General features: G+C 59.4%; 1 protein-coding gene across 6 annotated transcripts in view; it reads right to left on the bottom strand.

The window, feature by feature from the left end:
- The window catches only part of LOC119096215 (growth factor receptor-bound protein 14-like), a 135128-nt gene that overhangs the window by 76581 nt on the left and 41799 nt on the right, over positions 1-16748 (bottom strand). For 5 of the 6 annotated variants that reach the window (XM_037219015.1, XM_037219016.1, XM_037219017.1 and 2 more), the window contains 3 exons: positions 14119-14243; positions 3898-3978; positions 3396-3482 (listed from right to left, as the gene is read on the bottom strand). In XM_037219015.1, the coding sequence (XP_037074910.1) occupies positions 3396-3482; positions 3898-3978; positions 14119-14243 (293 nt within the window). The remainder of the gene's footprint in view (positions 1-3395; positions 3483-3897; positions 3979-14118; positions 14244-16748) is intronic. The other variant, XM_037219019.1, reaches the window with a different exon arrangement.

Raw genomic sequence — 16748 nt, 5'->3', positions numbered from 1 at the left:
CGTGCCGCGTCGGCCACCTCCGGCCGTCGCGAGCCTCGATGCGACACGGGACCGGCCCGGGCCACGCGCGCGCGAGCCGAGCCGAGCCGAGCCGAGCCGACGCCGGCCGCACCAGGCACGGCAGCCCCACGCTACGTGCGGCATCCACCAGCCTATCTGAAATTCCGCCAGCAGGCGCGAGGAGATTTTATCCTGGCAATGAAAGACTAGGCGCGGCGGCTGTAGCTGCGGCGCCGATAGCGCGCGGCCTCCAGGGCACCGTTCGGCGTCCGGCGCGCGCCCCGTCATCTGCCGGGTGCCGGCGTCGGAGCCGGGGCCACTGCACGGCTCGGACGAGGCTGGGTTCGAAGGCCGCTGGCTCTGCGACGCCGCGAGCCATCGGCGAAAGCCCAGCCCATTACGCATGGCCGTGATCAATCAAATTTCCCACCGCGCCAAAATACAGCCTCGTCTGTAGGGCGGCGCGCCGCCGGCGGGCCAGCTCCACTGACCCCTGACCCCGGCGACGGGGTCCGACGGTGACGTCCCACGCGGACGGAACGTGACGTCACCGCGGGCGTCTGAGCGGGACAGACGCGCCAGGCGCGCGCGCCAAACGGCGCTCGCGTCCGGCCGACCCCGACCGGGCCCCACTCACGGCGCGCTGGGCGGCGTCCGCCGGCGGCCACCGCCCCTCCCCGTGCCACCGCCGCAGGCGGGCCGGCCGCGGCCGGCCGTGCTGGTCGTCGGGGGATGAGGCGTCCACGCCGCTAGCACTAGCCACGCCAGCGACGAGAAGTCCAGAGGAAGCGCCGAGTGTCACACCGATGCGGACGATCGCGCAGGTCGCGCGAAAACACGACATGGGCAGCAAAACATCGCTGTTTAAAAAGCCCATCGCGACTGGCGTCCGAGGGCTGAACTTTCGCATTGTGTTTTACACTGACGGCGGAAGAAGTCCCAATCTCCCTCTCGGCCGCCGGGCTGGCCTCTTCATGGAAAGTTTCTATAAATATGTCCTGAATCTGCCGTCATGTTTTGTGGAATACCAACGGATCATACGGCAAATGATCCCTGCGCGGATCTCAGATCAAACGGCATATGATCCCTGCGCAGATTTTGCCATCTCGTCATGGTGGATATTGATATGCAGTGCCTGTACCAAGCTCAGCACAAAATAGTGTTTTATTTTTTAGTTGGAAGGTCTATGAACGTTACGATTCAGCAGACAGCGACAAAAGCAGAAGGTGCAAGAAGAAGGAGGGACCATAAGAACCATGACATGATCTGACAGGTCCACCACGGCATGACCTGACAGGTCCACCATGGCATGACCTGACAGGTCCACCATGGCATGACCTGACAGGTCCACCACGCCTTACGCTCCTTTTTGTCCGTGCTTACGATGTACCAGTTAACTGAGAAGTCAGCATGCAACATTGGAATGGGGCCTAAAACACACGCTATGTTTTGCAACGAGTGCTGCGAATCGTCAACGAGCTAATAACGAAGTAGAAATTTGAGCTCTACAGAAAAACTGATTCAAGGATTAAGCTTACTAGGTAAGAACAAGCAGACGATAAGAAGACTAAGACGAGCATGGGCAAGTATTTGTACAGATCACCTGATAGGTCATCAACTTGAGCGCGTCAGCACATGTGGCAATAGCTCCACACAGCAGAGTGGGCGCACCAACAGGGCCAGCTCATACAACCGGATGTAAGGTCGCAGAATGCGACCAGACACTGCGGACATCATTTCAGAGTTCCGGTCCGAACCGGCGAGAACCGGCGAGAACTGGATCGAGCAATCAATACCGTGCGGAGCTTGGTATGATCGAGAAACTCAGGTGTCAAACATCAGTGGCTCGTGGTCAGTGGCACACAACCAGTGGAAGATCACTTTGCAACCAGCCCGCGTGCCGAAACTGCAATGACGTCACACTTGAATGGCAAAATTTCGGTCTCATAACCGAAACACTGAGAGCCTTAAAATCGCTGCTGCTGTACTTGGTTTCCGTTCAATTCGCGCAACAGTAAAATCGAAAGAAAACGTGACTTCTTGCAAAAAGGGCTGTGACCACAACCCTACCGCCGATAGATCTTGGAACACGGCTGGCATGCTGAGGGAAGTACCAATCACGCCACGGCACAGAGCCACTCACAGACCTCAACCAAAGCAGTGGGCATGGCCTTCGCCGTCTATGCAACGTACTTATCGGTAATGCTACCCATCAACGTCGTCGCCCATTCCAGCACGCGCAACGCGTATCCCATCCAGTCATTTTGTGGGAACTCCCTACTGCTTAGGTCACTGGGTCGACCCGGCCACCTACGCCGGTGGCGGCGTCAGCTGGGGATGTGGCAGCCACAGATGCACGGCCCCGCCCCCGCCGACGGGCCACCTGGCGCGGGGCGGGGGCGGGGCGGGCCGGCCGCCGGCACCCTCCCACGCACAGCTGCGTCGCCGCCGGCCGGCCCGCCCAGCCCCGCCCGGCGGCGGCAGCGTCCCAAGTCAGGCGGCACGGCGCACACGCCGGCGAGGCTTCTAAAGGTGTAGATGCTTGCTGGAGGAAACAATAACCTCCACCCATAGGGCTTCAGGACAGGCTGCACCAAGCAGTGACACTGGTGTCAAAGCTATGCTCCAGGGAATTCGGCCAAGTGTTCTATAAAAATGTCTGCCGCTCTCCTCCGCTCCGCTGCCAAAGAGCCCATTTGGGCCTATCCTGTAAATCCATACTCCGTGATGCGTTGTTAGAACGGCTCGTAGGCATGTAACCGATCCCTGCCCGCCACCACTGGTATGTAGCAACTCCTATCCGCTATTTGTGAGAGGGATACCAAATGATAAGCGGGATCTCACTATGGGCACCGGTACTCCTGGCCTCGATATCATACACCAAAGCAACGGTCCGGCACCGGTCAGCCCCCCTCCCCCCCCCCCCCCCCCGTCCGCGCTCGGTCCCAGATACCGTGTCCGCTTCGCGACTCAGACCGCAGAGCGAGACCTGACGCACGGCTGAGCTCTTCTGCGGCCGTTTCCGGGAGTCACACCTCCAGCGCCGGCACTGGGAGGTGATCTCGGGACAGCGGACCGCTCCTCCAACACCGGCGCTGAGAGGTGGTCCGGAGACAGCACGCCCCTTCTCTGAGCCCAGCGCTTCCAGCGCCGGCGCTGGGAGGTGGTCCCGGCACAGCGTACCGCCTCTCTGTGTCCCGCGCCTCTAGCGCCGTCGCTGGGAGGCGGTTTGGAGACAGAGAACCGCCTCTCTGAACCCCTCTAACGAGCAGAGCCACAGCTCTGCGGTCCCAACTCGCGCGGACTGCGCCGTGACGGCAGACAGAGCGCGCCGCGCGGCAGGGGTGGCTGTGACACGCGGGCCGGCGTCACGCACTGGCGCTGAGCAAGCCCACCTGCAGCGCGATGATCCGGGCCAAACTCGTGGTGCTGGGCGAGCTCTTGCCGTTCGGCAGCTCGATCATGTTGTCCGGGAAAAATTGCTGAAACAAGAGGATACAAGTCAGCAGTAGGCTTCAGGTTTGTTGTTCATTGGATCGTCGGGAAGAGAAAACCCGACAACGTCATTTCAGGGACGGCAAACATATAAAAACAGGCGAAGGAAAATTATACTTTGTTGACTTTTTGAGAGTTCGATCCGAATCTTTCGGATTTCTGAATTTTGGGACGTGCTCACGCTAAGCAGTGCTTGTTCAGCGAGCCCTAAGCTCAACCATCCGATCGCGCAATTCCAGTTCAACGGCAGAATTGGGTGGCGAAAGTTTAACGGGCCGCAATGTTCGGCACGGTCCGTCTCACCCTCTGACGTCACCTGACATTTAGCGCGGCCGCTGCCACCGGCCGCAGGCCATACCTGTCCAGAACAAGTAGCGAGCGCTAAAAGCCACTCGAACTCACCCCGCCACGGGCGGATGAACCAGAAGGCAGACGTTCTACCCATCTGAGCCAACGGGACGGAATTCCGTCGTGTTCCTTTTCCTGTATCGCCATACCATTACTGAGTATTAATATCAAGCTTCTACATAGCTGGGGGTGGGGGGGGGGACGAAACTAACCCCATCCTCCCGCACACACCACTTCCGTGCGCGCTGTGCATGTCGCCAGTCGACGTCGCAAAACGGCAAGCATTGGCAGGCGGCGTACTAGCTTAAAAATGCCCTCTTCTGCGAAAACGACAAATTATGGCCTACGTGCACCACGACCCGTCTTTGAGATGTGCCAGCGAAACAACGGGCTTATCAGTGAAGTACAAAATTATGCGGCAGACATGACACCGGGACGAGAATTTCGTGAGGAAAGAGAGCGACTGATATGGGCCGGGAGGCGAGTGGCAATGCGACGTGCTTCCAGCCCCGGTCATGGCCGTGCTACGTACTGTCATGAACACCTGCCTAGCAGATGTCGTACCCTTGCTCAGAGCATAGACATATAGCTTAACGTATAACACGCACGCGCCGCATACAGAGCAACAACGCTTGCCGCTTACACTGTAGAAAATCATAAGAAGAGGATACGCAAGGAGGGACGGCCCTGTCCGTACGTGTGGCGACCGGCAGCCCACGCGCCGCATCGCGCGCGCTGGGGGGGGGGCGACGGGGACGGGTGGATGACCAGGCAAAACGCGCTCTGCATGGGCGGCCTGCCTTCTGCAGACTGGCCTTGGCTCCACAGCCGTTCGCGCCGGCCTGGCATTTCCGCCCGGCCGCCGCCATTCCGTATGGGTTGCGCGGGCACGGGAGCAGACAGGGCCGATGGGCAAACGCGGGCCAGCCGGCGGCGGGCAGACGCGGGCCAACCAGCGGTGGGCACACGCGGGGGCCAGCCAGCGGCGGGCGCGCGGGTCAGCCGGCGGTGGGCAGGCCGCCCACCGGCCGTGCCTAGACGGGCCGAGCTCCAGCTGGCCGCGACGACTCGCGGGCCAGCAGCCAGCACCAGCGGGAGGCACACCCACGCTGGCCGTGAATATTCCGGGCGAGCGGCCAGCGCCGGCGCCCTTCAGACGGGCGGCTGCCGGGGCACCTGGCGGGGTAGCCCGAGCTTGGGGCGCAGCGCAGGAGCTGCCTACAATCGGTCCACAACGACAGGCAGGGCAGGCGCACCGTTCAGCGACGCAAGAGACCCCGGAAGCGGAATGGCCGCACCGACTCCTCGAAAAGCAGCCCACTGACCTGGAGGCTGAGTGGTGACTAGCCGCAATGAACACCGGTTGGCCGTCGGGTACCGACCACCAGACGCCCGGGCGGTTTAGTAGCGACTCCGGGTGAAGGATCTCCTGTTCGCTGCGTCCTGGACGACGCCACATCGCGCCGTGCGTAACAACATCCCGTGCTCCTCCCCCTCCCCCCGCACCGGCCAGCTGCTCTCTCGACAGCTGTTTAGCTGACGGCCCGGCCACGGCCAGGGGGACGTCCGCCGGACGCTCGGATCGAATCGCCGCTCGCTCGGATCCAGACGTCCCAGCACACCTCAATATCGGCCAGGGGAACGTCCGCCCGACTTGGATCGCCGCTCGCTCAGATGCGGACGTCTCTGCACACCTCGCTGTCGGCCAGCCGGCACCAGGACGGCTGGTCTGGCGGTGGCGGCGCCCAGCCGGACGGACGCATCGGCAGCCGAGCGTCCGGACAGGGGGCATCGGCAGCCGAGCGTCACGACAGGGAGGCATCGGCAGCCGAGCGTCCGGACAGGGACGCATCGGCAGCCGAACGTCCGTGGCAGGGACGCATCGGCAGCCGAGCGTCCGGACAGGGACGCATCGGCAGCCGAGCGTCCGGACAGGGGGCATCGGCAGCCGAGCGTCCGGACAGGGACGCATCGGCAGCCGAGCGTCCGGACAGGGAGGCATCGGCAGCCGAGTGTCTGGACAAAGACGCATCGGCAGCCGAGCGTCCGGACAGGGACGCATCGGCAGCCGAGTGTCTGGACAAGGACGCATCGGCAGCCGAGCGTCCGGACAGGGGCACGGCGCCTCATGTCGTCACCGGCATGCACGCACTGAACACCGAACACCGAACACCGAACACCTAGCACGAGCACAGCTGCCCGTCTGGCTCAGCGACCAGACATACAGGCTGCTTGAGTGTTGCCGTCAGAGCCAGGCTTGGGGTTATGTGCCTTCGATTCTTTGATCTTCATGTGCGCGTCAACGTCGTTATTGCATGATATTGCCTAGTTTAGAACAGAGATTCACGGATAACGACGTCACCATGACAGCGAACGTCACTAGTGGTCTGCTCACATAGGCGTTTTTCCCCCGTGCGTCAGACGCGCGTCAAAAGCGAGTGACGTCATACAAGTATGACGTACAACGCATACCTGAGGCTGCTTAAATTGACATCCGAGAGAGCTTGATCATCGCAATAAAGGTCATGCCTAAGTTCCGAATGTTCGCTTAAGTCATGCTGAATATCCCGGTGTGCAAGAAAGCTGCAATCGATAAGCGACCGCTAATCGTCTACAAATACCACAGAAATTAGTCATTGAGTTGACATTTAATAACATTCCTAGGGCTTCTCGGGTTACTCTTCTCGAAAAGACAGACTAGGGTGGCCAAACGGGTGATGGGAAAAGAAGGCAAATCATGTGTGTGAGCGACAAAAGGTGTCGGAAACGACGACGACGGTGCAAAACGCTGACGCGGGGAGATGCTCGACTTGCAGCCAATTCAAAGTCAAGGGCTTTAGTACGTACGTCATAAGTTAATAGTACGCGCCACAAAATGCCTGTGTGAACAGATCTTCATAAAACACGATGGGGAAAGAGAGCAGGTCGGGGGTGGAGGGCACTTCACCCACGCACACTTCCCAGGAGGGAGCAGCGGCGTCCCACGCGCCACACCTAAACCGAACTGTTCCGACACGCATGTAATACAACTGACCGCTGCGCGCCTGATATGTGACGATTAGGGAGTGGGAGTGTAACACGGGCGCCGGAAACGCCACAGCCTTGGCAGACACCTCCACAATCCTGGCCGACACCTCCACAACCCTGGCAGGCCCCTCTGCAATCCTGGCAGGCACCGCCCCCACCGCTAGGCCTCTCGCGCGCCTACGCGTCAACGCCGGCTGATAAGTCAGGGCCAGCCGCTTCCGCCGGCACGCATTCCACGCGGGTCACGGGGGGGGGGGGGGCAGCCGCCCGAGGGCTCGCCTCAGCGGGGCCCGTCTCTCGCTCCGGTCGAGCCGTCGCGGTCACGGCGGCGGCGCCACGGCTCCCGCTGGTGCAGCTCGGCGCCAGCGTCGCTCCGCGTACGCGGCGAGACTCGTAAGGCGCAGTGCTTCGGCGGCCAGCGAGAAACGTGGGCCCGACGAGTCCGTGCCATGGAGACGGGTCCGTGACACGGACACGGGTCCGGGACACGGAGACGGATCTGGACACGGACACGGGTCTGTGATACAGAGATGGGTCCGGGACACGGGGCCGGATCCGGGCACGGAGACAGGTCCAGCACACGGAGGGGACACGGGGAGGAGTACGGAACACGGAGACGGGTCCGGGACACGGAGACGGATCTGGGCATGGACACGGGTCTGCGATGCGGACATGGGTACGGGACACGGAGCCGGATCTGGGCACGGAGACAGGTGCAGCACACGGAGACGGGTCTGGGACACGGAGAGGCGTCCGGGACACGGAGACGGGTCCGGGACGCGGAGACAGATCCGGGCACAGAGACAGGTCCAGCACACGGAGAGGGGTCTGGGACAAGGAGAGGAGTCCGGGACACGGAGAGGAGTCCGGGACGCTGAGACGAGTCCCGGACACGGAAGAACATGATCCGGGCGATGACAGGAGGACGGGCTCTAATCAGTCTGGACTTATCAACATGTCGATCACCGCGCGTAGTCGTGGTCAAAATGAGATCTGAACCACGATTCCGCGTGGAATGAGGGAGGACCTCCAGGCGTTGGACCACCCTGTGCGGGACCTGTTTTGGGCTACGTACTACAGATACTAGACACGCTGAGGCTTGACGAACACCGTCACGACACCCCCTGCACCGATCTGATGTGGTTGGAATTATCCACTTCATCGTATGATTTTCACAACACGACAGCCATGGCCAGGTGACACAGATCCGTGGGATAAGCTTGCCGGGATATGGTAGTTTAAACGGCGGACGGCGCGTCATGAATGCAAAACCCCGCGAGCCCGACGTGATAATTTTTTATCGCTGATTTTTATCGTTGAAAAACAAGGTTGCAGGAATTATGCAGAAATTCTTAACCAGTCACATTTCAGCCTTAGCAGGCTTTCGCCATCATTCCAATAGTTCGATACGTGATCACTTTTCAACCATAACTGGTCCAAAAGGCCTATAAGAATGTGGGGCAGCATGCAGTCAACCGGAGTCTGAGCGCTCAGACAGTGCGCAGTCTTCCCGAGTCTGAGAGCTCAGACAGGGCGCTGTTCCCCGGTTGTCTAAGCGCCCAGACAATGCGCGGTCTCCCCGAATCTGAGCGTACAGACAGTGCATGTCTAACGAATGCACGCCTTCATGCTCGAAGACAAGACCAGATTCGAGGTCCTAGCGCCGCTACCGTTCGCTCGCGCTCAACTGCGGCGACTGATTCGCCAGCACGCTGGCGCGCAGAGGCCTGCACCGGCGTTACGTGACCAGTCGAGTTCACGGTCACCATGCTCGTGGGCTCGTGAGCGGCTGGCCCAGACTGCCGAGTCACTGTCGCCTCACACTGCCAAGCTGCCAGGGCTGGGGCGTTTGGCCCTCAGGCAACGTCAGCCGAGTTACGGTCGTAATGAGCATGTATTTGTTTTGTTTAGTGAGGCGTTTTAAACGTAATTGGCAGAAAACTGTACGGATTGACAAAACCTTCACCAGGTGGTGTTCAGAATTTTGCTCTGCGAGAATTGCATTGATAACCGAAGTAGCTTCGTCTCCGATGTATTTGCTTCTCCTGCGCAGTTCAAACGCATTCGCGATAATGCATGTAAACATGCATTTCTGCATGCGTTCACTTCCGCATTTCTATGATGCTTCACACACGCAAATGTCGAGCTGCTCACACCGCAATATCTATCCAAGCTTCTACCATCTTCCCCACGGTCCACCCCACGGCGGTGATTCCGGTCTCTGGCTGCGTCACTGATCGAGCACTGGTTGCACAATGCGCTGGATTCCAGCAGCTCCTCGGCCTGATCCAGCATTCGATACACGTCGATTCTGGAGACTGCACGGCCCGCCGTCGATTGAGCCGCGGCGCGGCGGCTCGATACGAAGGCAATATCGTCACCGCGTGCGCGGCGTCGATGGACGAGTTGATCCTGCCGTAGTATCCGATCCCCTCCGCAGCCTGAGAATGACGCAGTTCACCTCCTCACCCGCCGGCAGTGCGCAACAGAGTCAGCTTCAGAGAGCGGGGCAGCTGCACGGCTGGCAGAGCAGGTCTGTGGACAGCCGTCCGGCGTCATCGGACGCCGTCAGTGCCGACACCCCACGTCACCGGGCACCGTCGGTGCCGACGTCACCGAATCGCCATCGACACCCACGCGCGGCACCAGCCAACAGCTATACCCCGGACGTCCAGGGCCGCGTCAGCAGCTGGCGGGGGGAGCAGGCCCCTGCCGGCGAGCTCTTCGAAGGATCGTGGCAAGGCGCCTCGGTGCGTCACTTTCCGGACCGGCACGTCCTGAAGCTCGGAGAGATACCGGCTTGCCGGCCATGACATTGCCGCTTCGTACAGCCGCAGGGGACGCATCAGCATCAACAACCTCTGAGATGCTCCGCTTCCATCGCTCACCGTTCAGCTGGTGCCGGCCGCGTGGGAACGGCTCACAGCATCCCCGCTGGACCGCCCCCCCCCCCCCCTCCAACCCCGCACGTGACGGAACGAGGGGACACACCTCTGCAGGGTGGCCCAGCCCCGACACCCGCCTCCCGTACCGCGCAGGAGACAGGCCGTGTGCCGGCCACGCCCCGGGCCGGCTGCAGCGGCAGCAAAACCTGACCTGTCCCACCCGGTGGCGGCGGCGCGGCGGGCCGGGTCAGGAGGGGCGGCGTCGGGGGGGAGGGGGCTGGCGCCGCGCCACCGGTCTGCGCCGCTCCGCCCCGCACGGGCCGCCGCCGCTGTTCCGACTGCAGTCTCCGGGGGGGGGGGAGGGGGGGGGGGGCTGGCCGGACAGTCTGCCCCGCCGGCCAGGCCCCGGGACACCGCTGGAGACTGCGGAATGGCGGGGAGGCTCCAGCCTTCGCCGCTTACGGTGGCGCTGGTGTCACCCCTCGTAAGGATTCAGGGCGAGAGTTTGGGGCATCAGCGAGAGGACGGACGTCCTTTTTTAACCTGTCTCTTGACTTTTCCCTTTTATCTTTTGTATTTTCTCATGTCTTTTAACGTGTCTTTTATTTTCTAGTTACTCAGACATTTTCTAGTATTTTCTCATTAATTTTCTCCAAACACCATCTGTCCCATATGTCCAATCAGTCCCATCACACTTGCCTGTTCTATTCTTGGTCTGATCTTTCTGAGTTCAATATTTAACCTTTTCCCGGAGTTAAAGGCTTCTCTTTACTCAGGTAATTAGTCTGTCTCGCATCTTTCCCTTTTTAGCTCCGTGCACCACAGCAAAAGGCAACCACTCCATTCAAAACGCCATGTGACTTTCGACACCGTCTCTTTGCAAAAACGTTCACCAGACGCAGCGGCGTTTGAAGCGGGCGAAAGTGTCCTCTCAACACACCGCCGGGATTTCACCAGACCCAACACCGGATATCACCAGACCCATCACCAAGATATCACCAAACCCACCACCGGATCCACCAGACTGATTGCGGGATTCCACTAGGCCCATTCGCCGGATCCCCACCAGACCCATCACCGGATCCCACCAGACCCACCACCGGATCCCACCAGACCCGCCGGATCCAACATACCCATCGCTGGATCCCTCCAGACTCATCGCCGGATCCCACCACACCCATCACCGGATTCCACCAGGCCTATCAACCGGATCCCACCAGACCCGCCGGATTCCAGCAGGCTCAACCGCTGGATCCCAACGAGGACCCGCCCCGAGTTCCACCAGACCCGTCACCGGATTCCACCAGACCCATCACCGGATCCCGCCAGACTGACCCCCAACGCCCCCTGCTCGGCGCGACGGCGGCTGGCGACCTTCACAGCGCACTGCCGGGTCGCGGCCAGCCGGCTGGCGGTGGCCCTGGCCGCGCCGCAGAGCTCGGTCCGGGCCGCTCCGCCAGACGGCATGTCCGCGCGCAGGCCGCTCACCTGCGGCGGCCGTCGGCGGCGCGCCGCTCCGACACCGCGCCCTCTACCGGCGAGCGGGCGGCCAACTGCGTAGGTCGGCCAGGGTGGTGGCCCGCGCGCCGCGCGGACACGCATGCCATGGCGCCCGGCGGCGCGCCGCCGGGACCCGGCGCGGAGCCGCGTAGGAGGCGGTCGGCCGGTGGTGCCTTGGAGGTCCGGCTCCGTGATCTGCCCCATTACGTTTCCGCCGACGCCGAACGAAACTGGTCACAATTTGCGCGGGGCCACACCAGCGGCACACCGTCTGCCCGCGCCGCCGGCCGTGCCACTGACGTCACCATTCCTGCTCCAGATGGGTAGCAGTTTGTCGCCGTCGCTCGCAATCCAGACGGCGTGTCTGAGCCGTCTGAGAGCCGGTGGGAGGGGGCGGGGGGGGGGCGAGGAAGCTAAGCACCCCAGCCGCCAGCACAGCTCGGTCAGCCTCTGGCGTGTCGGTGTTGGGACAGCCGCGGTGCTGGTCGGGGTGCACGTTCGCACTAGCAATGAGACCGGTGCCGGGGCCGCGTCCAGTCCCTTTCCGCTACTGCAGCCGCAGGCTGGCTCGGTTGCCACCCATCAATCCGGCTACCACAGTGCCTACAGAATCACGGGCTGTCCAGACACTAGTGACGGGCATAATTGCTTCCATATGCAGTCCGGTAACGCACGTGAACGAAGACGTGGAACTTTCTTTCAGATTTGATGAAGGCACTGATTATTCTCTCATGGGTGGAGGGCAAATGAAATTAACGAAATGTAACAGGATCAATCAACCGGAATAATCGAGGGAAACTGAGATATAGGAGGCATTCCTTCTTACGCAATGCTCAACACAAAACATGGTCATAACTACGTCTAAGAAGGAACTTTTGGCACTATTTCTCTTATACCGCACGGGCTGCGGGCGATTGGTCTCGTGCGGTAGCCGGCTGTTTCACCCAACCCTTGGAACATTAGAATCCGACTGACTTCATGCATCTGACGAGTCGTTGCAAACAGCGTTTCGTGCTCTGCTTTACGGGTATCTTATTTAAAAAGATAAAACTTGTGGAGCGCCGGCGGCAGTATACAAAAAATGGGGCAATGTACCGAAAACGCCAGTGTCGAATGTTGTAACCACGAGTCCCATACATACATCGTGCTGCAAGGAACTCAAAGTGGGTCACTGCTAACTCGAGATATTTTATCAGCACGTTTTGGTAAATGACAACAAAATGACGAGTCCACATCATCCTAAAAAGTTGAAAATTCAAAAAAAATGATCTGGAGCAAAAGGGGTAGGTGAAGATCAAATTTATGGAGGGAGGCGGACTGTATTCGTAAATCCACTAATGTCATACGACAAAACTAAGACAGGGTGCCGCCTCCTCCTTGGATCTACCTCCGCACTCCTCATAGCTTCAAAGACGTCCCCAAACATTACCACGAACACTCACTTCGAGCGTGTCAAGCCTTTTGCGCCGACATGTCCGTTAATTTCAGGTTGAGTATCCTTGCATGTCATGTCTTCATATCATCGTTCGAGCTTCATACTAATCATTCCACTAGAATCCTTAAAGACACTGGTATGTGTTCAAAAAAATGGTCCGGGAAAGCCGCGGAGTTTCATGACTTTATCTGGAATGCTTAAGAAACTGCACTAAGAAAATCTTGTTCTCCCTTCACAGGAATAGGAGTTAAAGTTCCGAAGCACGCTCGAACGCCTTTTGTCCTCTAAATATTGAGAAAGCATACAAGCCCGCGTGACAACAACCTTCCCTGAGAAATTATCAAGAGATGGATCAGGGAGTGCCTCTGATAAGCAACGGAAGCCGAACGCATCGCAAACCAGCTGTCCTGACGTGTGAACAAGACACACCCAATGCCAGCGGATAGTCCACCAGTCTGCAGCCAACATGGGCATGACGCACGGTCGTGAAATTAGACATCCGACCGGTCCAAAATAGTGAGCTTCGGACCCAAAGCCCGGCAGTTCCGAGACCTGTTCCGGCGGTAATAGCACCCGATGCCCTGCGAAGTAAATGGAGTTGCCGCGATGACGACCACTCTGAGGGGCAGTCATTTCTCATGATGAGGGGGCGGGGTGGCCGGGAGCGACTATGACCTCGGGTAAGGCTCGGAGCCTAGGGTAGCATTCCTGGAGCTGAGCGAATGAGGTGGTGGCGAGAACAGGCTGGCGGTAGCGGATTTTCGAGGTAGTTCAGCACACCAGACCGCACACGATCCCTGGGTGGAGCACGCGAGCAGCTTGCCTCGGTCAGGTCCCAGCCACGCGTCAACACCAGATAACGGCTCCGGCGAATCCCCAGAGGCCCCAGACGATGCATGCATTAGAAAAAAGCCTTGGTTTAGTCTAGCCACGTCTATCTGGCCAGAATGGCTTCCGCCGTAGGTCCCCACCACGGGAACTCGCGTGACACCGCGCGAGGTTCTGATATTTCGCTCTGCGCTTCGTGAATCGACGCAAGACCCCGGATATACGCCCTCAGCCCCAGTCCAACGGAATCTCTGCGCAAATGGCGAGGTTTCTCCAGCAGACACACTTTCTACAGGATTACAGCTCAATATGAGTGACGCTTTGTTTACTTTAAATAGCTTTTCCTCCCCTCCCAATGCAACCTTGGTCTATGTCCCGGTCCCTACTCGAAAGCCTATAAAGAAACTCTGCTTTTGCAGCTGAGGCTGTATTCAGCGCAACTCATCACGACATGAACCACAAAAGCCAAAGTTGCCAGGATATCTAAAAGGGCCGGACTGGCGCCAAGTCAACTCGGCTCATCACGCCCCCATCGGACCGACAGTCACGTTTCCCCAGACCTGGACCGACTGTCACTTGTCACTAGACGAGCCGACTCACCTGGGGATTATGGAAAAACTCGTACTTGGCGAAGTCTTTCTTGAAGTAGAATGACGAGCTGCTGTGCGCCATCCTCATCGAGCGATAGGTGTTCAGCACGTCCTCGTGGTCCTCAACCGTCCTCTCTGGAACCATGGCACGGTACGGTCAGTGGCCGACCTCGGACATCTGGTCCGCAGCTACGTAAGCATTTCGACAGCAGGTGTGCTCGGCGCAACAGATAACCAGGTATTTGTCACGTTTCTTAACAAAGACACCTGACCCATCGCACCCAAAACTAGGAAATGTTCCGCTTATTTATCATTTGAAGATCATTTCGTGCACAGCCTGACGCCGGCCATCACAGCATTCGTTGCGCTTTCGACCGCAACTGGCGCCGGTTCAACTGCCCGTGGCTGAGCTACAAACACCAGCAGCCTCTGCTGCTGGGCGGTACTAGCAGCTGAGCTTGATGCAACGGCCTGTCCCGGAATGGTATGCGATTAAACCGCCCGGAATTAGTGTCATCTGTACTTTTTCAGCCGCACTAAGTGACCGCAGTGAAAATGACCAGGAACAGGACCAGCGAATGACGTCATAGCGTCAGCATGCATGACTTCGACGCATCGACACATCGAAGCGTCGATCCGAGACAGCAGCACGCCAGCTGTATGGACAGCAGGTGGTGTGATACCATCGGTTGTGTAGAGGCGCATGCGGTCCAATCTGGAGCTACTTCTGAGCCCACCGATCTCATGGCTCCGAGCAGTCGGAGCGAGTAGCCATCAGCATGCAGCCCCGAATAGGACTTCTCACGCACCTGCTCACGGTTGGCGAGAATGCACACTTCAACCGGCATGCACCGGTGTTGTGCCCACGCCACGCGTCTGACATTAAATACGCTCAACGCCCCACATTCTGAAGTCGACTTAACAAGGCGTAGCCCGTTGCGGGGGCCGGAGCTAAGACACCCAAGAACATCAGTGATGACCTTTCTTAACGCGAAAATTCTGGTAACGGGAATGCGTAATCCGGAGATGACCTTTCGCGCCACAGCGCCGGTCCGGCCGCCAGAGTCGCCCGCACGCAAGGCGCCTGTCATGTCGCCGCTTGCCACGCGGTAGAGCGCGGCGCGCGCGCCGGTTCGTGGAACGGCGCCGGGCGGGACGCACATCTGCGCAGTTCCCCACCCGCTCGCCGGCCTCGGCGCCGCTGGGGCGCGCCGCCCGCTGGCGCAGGCCCGACGCCGGCGACGCTCCCACACCCGAGCCCCGGCAGCGACGGCACCGCTCCGCCGGACGGGAGAGGCACCGACCCGGCACTGATGGCCCGTGTGACCCGGGGAGGGGGAGAGGGTACCGACACGGCGCCGACGGCCCGTATGACCCGGGGAGGAGGCGGTGGGTGGGGGGGGGGGGGGGCGGCACCGACACGGTGCCGACGGTCGACGGCTAGTCATCTGCTCGTGCCGCTGTGGTGAAAGTTAGCACCTTCAGGGCGGCCCCGTGGGGCCAGTTACGCCTGACCGACAGAGTCGGCCAGCGATGTGGCAGGGTTTACGCGGTGCGGTGTCGAGCGGCGTGGCACCAACCCGGGGGGGGGGGGGGGGGGAGAGGGCGGAGTTCGCCGGTCCCCGTTGCGTCACACTTGCGTTTGTCAGAAGGACAGAAATAGACGGCAACGCTCCTGGATACTGCGGCGCAGGGCTCACAACTCAAGGTCGGAAGAAAAAGATGGCGCTTTCAGTGATTCTATATGAGGTTCACAAACGAAGGTTTTCTGGGAGAATCTCATCGTGAGCCCCTGGACAAAATGGGGTTTACTCGCTGGGGAAGGGGTGGGGGGGGGGGGGCTCGTGGGTAGTGTCGTGTTCAAGGGGGAGGGATACCCACGGCATGTGCTGCTTTATCCAACTGCATCATATCCAGGTAAATAAATGCCGGCAACTAAAAGAAAAAACAGAATGGAGTCTTCTTTTTATCCAGCGAAGGGTTTCGGTAGCCGAAAACAGGACTTCCTGATGCAAAAGGGGCCTCCTAATCCAGAGCAGCAGGCTTCCGTTTCACGACGGGGCCTCCAAATCTAGCCTCGGGACCTGATTATAGCAAAACAGGGCATGCTGGTTCGGAACCGTGGCCATCTGATGAATGAAAGGGACTTCCAGCTCCAAAAGGGCGCCTCCTGAATACAGAGGATGCTTCCCAACCCAGAACAGGCCTCCTAGTTTATAACGGGGCCTCCCGAGCCAGCAGCGGGGTCTTATTGACACAAGATTGGGGATTCAAATCTAAAGCATGGGCCACTTTATTTATAAAAGTAGCCTCATATTCCAGAAAACGGTCTTCCTTAAGATTGAAAGGGTCTTCTGAGACCGATTTATGCGGAAGGAGTCCACCTAACTGAGCATAACTCCAGCTAAGTTATGTGGCCTCCCTGATCTGGATTTTCGTAAAATAAGAGTGGTTGAAATTTCTTTAAGCTGAGAAAAGGGACAACCTAAAATTATTTAAGGGTGGGGGGGGGGCACGACCATACTCTTGCTCGCCCATCCACATCCCCCTGCGGTCTCACCCAGAATGGGAAAAACGAAACCGCAGGCGATATAACTAAACAATAGGACATTTACCCCCATTAGTTCTGCTTCCTTTCCC

The sequence above is a fragment of the Pollicipes pollicipes genome, unplaced genomic scaffold (genome assembly GCF_011947565.3).
Source record: "Pollicipes pollicipes isolate AB1234 unplaced genomic scaffold, Ppol_2.1 Scaffold_4295;HRSCAF=5057_pilon_pilon_pilon, whole genome shotgun sequence".
NCBI classification, from domain to species: Eukaryota; Metazoa; Arthropoda; class Thecostraca; order Pollicipedomorpha; family Pollicipedidae; genus Pollicipes; species Pollicipes pollicipes.
This window is presented reverse-complemented; position numbering and strand designations above follow the sequence as displayed.